General features: G+C 45.2%; 1 protein-coding gene across 1 annotated transcript in view; it reads right to left on the bottom strand.

The window, feature by feature from the left end:
- Positions 1 to 1117: 1117 nt before the first annotated feature.
- Positions 1118 to 8380, bottom strand: part of Gsdmc (gasdermin C) — a 10001-nt gene continuing 2738 nt past the window's right edge. Inside the window, exons 4-11 of the mRNA XM_055626667.1 lie at positions 7396 to 7507; positions 4709 to 4831; positions 4263 to 4292; positions 4003 to 4029; positions 3083 to 3222; positions 2438 to 2567; positions 1902 to 1975; positions 1118 to 1357 (exon numbers count right to left, since the gene is read on the bottom strand). Coding sequence (XP_055482642.1) covers positions 1118 to 1357; positions 1902 to 1975; positions 2438 to 2567; positions 3083 to 3222; positions 4003 to 4029; positions 4263 to 4292; positions 4709 to 4831; positions 7396 to 7507 — 876 coding nt within the window. The remainder of the gene's footprint in view (positions 1358 to 1901; positions 1976 to 2437; positions 2568 to 3082; positions 3223 to 4002; positions 4030 to 4262; positions 4293 to 4708; positions 4832 to 7395; positions 7508 to 8380) is intronic.

Genomic DNA, 8380 nt, shown 5'->3' with positions numbered 1-8380 from the left:
ATATATATATATATATATATCAATGAAGCACACTACAAAATACTATTCAGCTATAAAAAAAAAATGAAGTCATGACATGTGAAGGTAAATAAAAAAAAAAAAAAAAAAACACATTCTAAGTGACAAACCCAGACCCTGAAAGACAAACATTGAATGTTCTCTCTCACTTGGGCCTCCTAGCTCAGATGTGAGCACATATCCTGAAGCAACTACAGAAACCAGGAAAGCAAAAAAGACCATTTCGGAGGGGGTGAGCTAGAGAGGTAGAGAGCAATACAGAGGGAAACATCAGGGTACACATGATCTGATAGGGGAAATGGAGAACGTGGGGGGGCAGCTCTAATTAGAAAGGGGGAGGCAAATAAACAGAAATAGGGAGGATAAAATAAGTAAGGGTGCTGTGAAAAGTAATTAAAAAAATCATTCCATTAATTATCTACCTAAAAATATTCCCAATTTATTTCTGATGCATTTTAAAGTTACAGACACAAGTACCTTAGACCCAAAACAATTCCAAGTACACACAATTAAGTAAACATAGCATTTACATTATTTTATAGAGAAGAAAATGTTTACATCTTTAGCATACTACTTGAGGAGTTTTGACAGACTATGGACATGGCAAGGACATGACATGGCTACTAAACCCATAAACTCACAGTAGCAATGGCTACCTGCACAAGAGCAAGCAAGCCAGGGTTCCACCATAGAAAGAGGAGTGGCCAATGAGGCCCCACCCTCCCCAAAACAGTAGGCAGCTAATGCTGCTAAGGAGGAGGTAGCCTCTGGAAAGTTACACCTGTTCAAGTTAATTATCCCGTTCATGAAAACAACCTTGATTAAATGCAGCAAAGCATCAAACAAAAAAGTTGAATGAGAAACTGCTGGGAATGAGGGACCTGGAGGGGATGAATAAAAAAGAAGAGTGGAAGGAGGTGAATAATAATCAAAATATATCATTTATATAATTGTGAATGGATAGCAAACTTAAAAAAAAAAAGAGCCTTATTCCCACCAGCCTATAAGATGCACTCAAGTCACCACTCTTGTGCATCCCATGGTGCAATATCTTAAGGACTCAGCATAGACTTGGCCGGGACCAGGCTTGGGGGAAGATTTATGCTTCCACAAGTTGCTGCAAAAATGACAAGCTCCCATAAAGGGCACTCAGGGGCATCTTGGCTTCCAAATCCCAAGTTGACCTGGGATTATTCAGCTCCATCTTCAGACCACACTCTTTCAGCAATTCATAAGTAATAGCCAAGCCCTCGCCCTGGAGTGGGGCAAGAAGCTGTGGCTGGAGAGTGAAGGGAATATTCCAGGGATACTTGAAGTTTGGCTGTAGGATGCTTCTTACCTAGAAGAAAAAATTATCAGATGGGGTGGTCCAATCAGGGTGAGAAACCTACCTTCTGTCCCAACAGCCAGAAGCCAGGAGGATGAGGAACTAAGCAAGACCTGAAGCCACTGTGCAATGGTTCCTCACCTACCACATGGGAATGATGAAGCCTTCGCTGCACAAGAGTGCCATCTGCATGTGAGTGTGTGCGCACATGTATGCATACGGCTAAGGACACTTTTGTTTTTATAGGTAAATATATAGGGAGAGAAAAGACAATTTGCAGATGGTAACTGCATACAAAGAAAGGTATGAATGACTCATCCCTTTAGTTCCTACAAAGACGCCTTCCTAGGTGGCTAATTTAGACCTAGTGGGCCTTGCTTCCAAGGCTGCCATAAATGCTGAGATGCTTCTGACAGTTAAACCCAACCTGCCTGCCCACCAGAGGGTTTCTGGCTCCCCTCCTTGTGGAAACTTTATTGCTTTCTCCTAGAATGTTCTTCCTGTCCTGTTATCCTCTTTCCCCTCCCTGGACTGCCGGCCCCTGGAGGTTTCTTACCAGCTCTCGTTGTTGCAGGAGGAGCCTCTTCTCCATAGACTGTGCAAGCAGATCGAGTTGGGTATCACTCAGCACTGAGAGGGAGAAGGGGAAACACATGAGGAAAAACAATGACAGAGACTCAATCTTTCTTCTCACCATGAACTATGAAACCCAGTGAGAAGAAAACTCTGAGACAGAGGAATATAGCCCATTAGACTGGAATGTCAAACTCACTGCTCTAGAAATGTCTCCTGGCCTTGGGATGAGCTCCCAGCTCATAAGTGACATGACCCAGAGCTGAAAGTCTAAGTACAGGGGTAAGAATCACCTTTCACCAAGAATGTGTGAGGTGATTCATGACTGCTCACATTCTCGACCTCACACTCCACCTGTGGTACATGGAGTGTTATCACTCTGAGCCTTGCTGACATCAGAGAGAAGGGTGATGTGAGAATGATCATGATAATTCAAGGGCTTCGGGGAGGTGGCCTCTGAAACAGCCCTCTGAGAACCAACAGGAGGACTCTCCCACGCTGCCCTCAAGCCATTCTTACCCATTAGGGCTTGAAGGAGATAAAGAATGAGGTTCTTTAGGTCAATCCATGGGGGGCTTGCATCCTTTCGCAGCTCATCTAGGATTGCACCACCTGGACCATCCATATGCCCCAACTGATCCAACTCCAGCTGCAGGAGACAGATGTTCTGTTAATAACATCATTGCCAGTGTTGGGGGCTGGGCAGCTTATATATGTTGATCAAGTCCTCTCCCACGAAGCTACAGCCTGGCTTCTTTTTCCCTTCATTTTTCTCATGTGTGTGACAAGGTCTGAGGCTGTTCCCCAAGCCAGCTTTGAACTTGCTTTGTAGCCCAGAAAGGGCTTGAACTTGCAACCCTTCTTCAAGTAGCTTCAGCTTCCCATGTCTGGCTCAAAACCACTCTTGTGAATGTGCCTACGTCCAGAGGATTTAAGCAAGGTGCAGACTATAGGGTCTACCCCACCAGGGGGATTCTGAGAAAAATTAAAGAGCCACACTCTCTATCCCTCAATATTGCATGATCCAGAATCCCCAATCTTTGACATTTTCTCAATCTCCTGGGCACCATGCACATTCCTCCTCCCTCATATATCTTGGCATCCCCATCTCCCCAGATGATGCTTATGGGTTTGATCATCTCTGGGCAGCTAAGCAATTCTCACCATGTTCATCAAGTCATGCAGGACCTCCCTGTTCCTCAGCATGGGCAGGAGACTGGAGAACACAACATCTTGAACATCCTTTGAGAGCAGGGCAAGTTGCTCTATTTGCAGGGAAACCTCATCTTGTAGGCGATTGAAATCTGCTCACACACAGCAACACCAATCAGAAAGTGAGGGAAATTCTTCAGTTCAATATCCCCGAGATGCTAAGTCCTTCAGCACCATTTCCAGTGGCAAAAAATGTCCCCACTGATGGCCTGCTTGAGCCCTAGTGAGGCAACTATCATGAAGCTAGAAAGCAGGTAGATTCAGCACCCTGGAAGGAGGGGACACAGTGCTAGGAGTGGAAATGGACATCTGAAAACTGGTTTTCGAAAGTGGGAGAAAAATGACCAAGTGCTCATTTCTGGGACATTTCAGGGATTAAATGTACTGTTAGGCTCTAGAGATGACAATCTTCAGTGTTCCAGGATCCATTTCCATGTGTGATAAATGGGGATGTGGTGAGGAGTCAATGAGTTTGTGTCTCTCAGGCTCCTGGTACTTATGTGAACTGCACCAGTTGATAAGTATCTCCAAGGTTTATGAAGAGTTAGCCAAGAACTGCATTTGAGGACATTCTGGCTCTGCCAGGTGACCTATGGGTGATCTGTGACAGCAAGAGGAGACCACAATGGAAGCTGTAAAGCACTTATGTCTGATTCTTTCCCATTGCCCATGCTGGAGTGATGCCTGCTTCCCAGTTTATCTTCAGTGAACATCAATACACACAGTTGTGCACGTGTGAGTGGAACTAACTTCAAAAGAAACGGGGAATTAGAGCTCAGTTTTCAAGAAGGTTCTAATTTGAGTTCTGAGTCTGTGGTTTCCCACCAGAAGCCCAGAGATAGAGAGAAACAAACAAAACCCAGAACACTCACCTTGATGGTAGGGTTCCTCTATCCTTCCTAGAAAGAGAAGCATAAGCTATCAATCTCCTTCGGCCTCAGTTTGCTCTTGGGACACACTGGAGGGTCCCTCCCACCCTCTCTTCCACCTGCCCCACTTATCCCAGTCTGTGCTTTCACCCCACTGGCTTTCCATGACCTTTCCCATCACTCAGGAGCCGGAGCCAGGACAGGGCTGAGCACGGTGGTAGCATCACCTGGATCTCTACCCCAGCCCCAGCAGACACACTCACCAATCGGAGAGATGTTATTGATCCACAAGCCTAGAAAGAGATAATAACCACCCAAGAATCATCATTTGTACTTAGGTCCCCTATATCCATCCCCCCATTTTCCTATCCCTCCCCCACCCCACCCCGTGTACTAAAGACCAGATCTCAAGAGCCTGGGCAAAGACAGTCAGGTGGGTTTTGTTATTCAGTTGTTTGCATGAGGAAGCAGGTTGGACTTTCATAGCTCCAGAATGATTCACTCACCTAGCCGTCTTGTTGGATATGCCTCTGGAAAGAGAAAGTGGAGCGTTTACTCACCAAGACTCACTCTCTCCACCCCTCCCCTGACCTCTGGCCTTTCTAATTCCTCCATCCACCCTTGCTTTTCACCTTGCAAATTCTACTTTTATGAGAAAATCCAGTGATGAATCCATCCCCAGGTAGATCCCTGTTCAACAAACTCATACCTATCTCAATGCTTAGTTCTTCTGCCTTCATTCTCATGGGTTGGGCAAGGATAGCACTTCTAGGTTGCATATTAAGCATTTCTAGGAATGTCTTCTTCTTAGCATTAGCAGAAAGGAGAATGGCTGAATGGAAAAGAAACTCAGTTAGGAGACGTGAGGCAACACATGCTAGAGTTTGTCCCACACCCAATTTAGGGAAAATCAGGCCAAATACCAGAAATGTCAGTCAACCTGAGCATTTGCCTGTGTGACCTGTGAATTGGATCCTTTCACAGGAACCCTGAAAATTACATTTTATTTTATTTGTTTATTTATTTTGTGTGTGCATGCCATGGAGCAGATACGGATGCCAGGGGACAACTTTGGAAGTCAGTTATCTCCTTCAACGTGTGGGACCTGGAGGTGGAACTCAAGTCATCAGGCCTGGCAGCAAGCATTTCACCAGCGAATCCATCTCAGCAGCCTGAAGCTTGCATTTTAAATAAGCACTCTAAGTGACCATTACACCCTCTGTCATATCCCACGAGGGCTGGAGAGATAATCGACAGTTAAGAGCCAGTGACACTTTTTCAAAGGACCACATGGCTGCATCCTTTTCTGGCCTCATCGGCACTGCATGCACATGGTGTGCTTACACACAGGCAAAACACAAATACACATAAAACAAAAATAAACACATAAATACTCCATGAGGTAAAGCAGACTAGATTCCTCCTGCCTGTCATACAGGCTTCTTGTTAGCCTTCTGTTACTAGCTGGCCCTTGCTTATCCACTCTCATTCTGGTGATATTGCATTGTTTTACATTATTGAATTTATGGCGTCGTGCTGAGGTCTGAAACTTGCCCAACAACAAAATTCAAGCACCTGACACGTGAAATGAGCCTGTGGAGAAAAATAATGACAGCATTTAACTTGTGAACTAAAGGGAGGCACTTCAAAGAGTGTCTGCAAGTCACATTCTGAGCACAAGGGGGCAGCTTGTATATACTATGAGGCTTGGTACAAGTCATATTCTGAGCACTAGGGGGTAGATGGGTATGTTGTTTATACAGTCAGGCAAGGCAAGAAGGGAACCAACCAGGACAATGCGCTGACTGGCAAGCAGCACTTTAGTTCTCATAACAGATCAAAAAGGACTTAATTATTGCTATATCGCTGGCCAGCATTCAGAGAAAACTGACCTTCTCACATGTAAGAGGGAAATAACACTTTTCTCCCAAGCTGACATGAAGGAGGTAGAGGTAAGTGGCCCCCAATGCCTCCAGCCCCAACCTGTCTTTACTGCTTCACCAAGAACTTTGCCTGACCTGACAACTACGGGGCTCTGCACCTCCAGAACTCCTCACCCCAGAGTCCTCTCCCATTATCATCTCCTCTCATCCAAGTTCCCCCTCAGTCAGCTCCCCTAAGAGTCCTGTACATGGAACCTCACTTCCTCTCCTTCCATGTGCACCTCAACCTTTACAGTTTATCCTCCAGGGAACTCCCCTGGATTCAGGCTCCATAAACATGCCCTTGGTTCTCTGGGCACATCTGATCTAACCAGATCGTTTATTTTGTTTCTCTGTTTGGTTGCTGTTGATATTTTTAGTAAAGGGTTCATTTTCTTTCCCCTCTGTAATGAAAGCACTTTTGATTTACCACGACCTGTAGCAGTAAGGCCATCTCCCCCAGGCATTTCAAAGGCATCCCCAACCTTTTCCCCATCCCTCACCCTATGACTCAACCAAGGATGTCATAAGAGTGTGGACAATTTCTTTAGAAGCCACTGTCCACTGTACAATATTGAGAGTCCAGCTTCCTGGTCTGTTGTCACTGACTAGAGGATTGACTCCAGGATTTTGCCTTGACCAGAACGAGGTAGATACTGCAGAAAGTTTGTGTGTGTATGTGTGTGCACATGTGTGTACACTGTACATATGTATGCATGTGTGTGTCTCTGTGTGTGTGTGTGTGTGTGTGTGTGTGTGTGTGTGTGTGTGTGTGTGTGTGTGTCTGAGGGCATCCCCACCTCTTTGAGGAGCTGACCTCCACATTGAGGAGGTGCTTGGGGCTCTGAGACCTACTTATAAACTGGTACTCACATCACACACAGTTCACTCCTAACATGGGCACTTCTGCCCCATGGCAGAGTCTGAACCCATGGGTGTTTGTGTGTGTGTGTGTGTGTGTGTGTGTGTGTGTGTGTGTGTGTGTGTGGTGCGTGGTGTGTGTGTTGAGGGATGGTTCATTTCAAGGTGAGAGTCTTAGAAAAACTTCTGTGCTATGTTGTTCAGGCATTCTGGCTACAGTTTCAGTTGTGTTATACTTCTGTTATATTATAGAGATTTTTATGTGGGCTTAAAGGTTCCCTGATCAATTTGGTGGCTCTTTACTGAGCTTCTGAGGGTGACAGCACCTTGAAGGGCTAGAGATGAATGACTAGAGATGGATGGATTAGCCTGGATTTCACCCAGCAAAAGACACCTGCATTTGAGGCCACCAGGTCAGATCCCTTCCCGTGCACGAGGCCATCTCTGCATCTAGAGCTAGCAGTGTCTGAGCTTGGCCATGCTTAGAGGTGACTGAGGATGGTGGGACATGTGCCTGGGACAGTGACAAGTGTTCCTGGTCTATAGTCAGCAGAGAAGAGGATGTTCAGGTCTTGGGACACCCTAACCCCACCTGGCTCCCACTTTTGCTCACCACAAGTGTTATTCTCAATGACCAGTTGCTTCTTCTTGTAGGCCAACACCGCACCCTTTCGGATAGGCACTGGATTCGTCGTCTCCTTCTGCCACTGTCCCTGGGCTTGACCCTGGAGAGACAAAACATTCCCAGGGGTTTAGAGTTCTTTGTCTCATAACACCATTAAAAATTGTTGACTTTTAACCTAAGTAATATATGCCTGTAGTTTAAAAGTCAAGTAAGTCTGTAAAGCTCATGAGAAAACACTAAGTCCCTCATGTCACCTTCTTCCTGGTCCCCATGTCTGGTTACTGCTTCTCCCTCTGTTTTCACCTACACTGAAGTTTGGGAGGTATGCCTGGAGAAGCCTGGATATTGACCTGAATGTCAGGCTAGTACTTAGCAATGAGCCATACCAGTAGCCCTACTGCAATATGTGGATTTTTCCAATCGGGGCGTATTATTTACTGTCTCCTTCTAGCATTAAGGTTTCATTCTCATATTCAGGGTTACTGATTCACCCACATTCTCACCTGGGTTTCTGTGTAGGTTTGTGTTCTCTGCCAGCTGCTGAGGGAGAGTGCTTATCCTCATTCCAGACCTGTCTCCATCAGTCCCTGTGATGTCTTCTCTATCTTCTCTCCTGCTACTCATTATCTCCTGGGGAACTGAGAGCTACTGGCCTGAAATCTTTATACCTAAAGACAACTTTAACTTGTATTTGGTTCACAATTTTTTTTTATTTCAAGTTTATTCAGTTTAGACTTTTTTTTAAATCCTCTTTATCAAATTTCTTATTTCTTTCAACTGTTTTTTGGTCTTCATTCTGACATTTATTCATATCTTCTTTGAGGCACTTGAATATATTTATAATTGCTATCTTGATATCATTGTCTTCTGTGCCTTCTAAGTTGCTTTTCTCCTGGAAAAATTACGCTATGGGGACAGAGACATATTGTGTGTGTGTGTGTGTGTGTGTGTGTGTGTGTGTGTGTGTGTGTGT

This window comes from Psammomys obesus, unplaced genomic scaffold (assembly GCF_907164565.1).
Source record: "Psammomys obesus unplaced genomic scaffold, mPsaObe1.curated_primary_1811, whole genome shotgun sequence".
Lineage (NCBI taxonomy): Eukaryota > Metazoa > Chordata > Mammalia > Rodentia > Muridae > Psammomys > Psammomys obesus.
The sequence above is the reverse complement of the archived record's forward strand: the minus strand, read 5'-3'. Positions and strand labels throughout refer to the sequence as shown.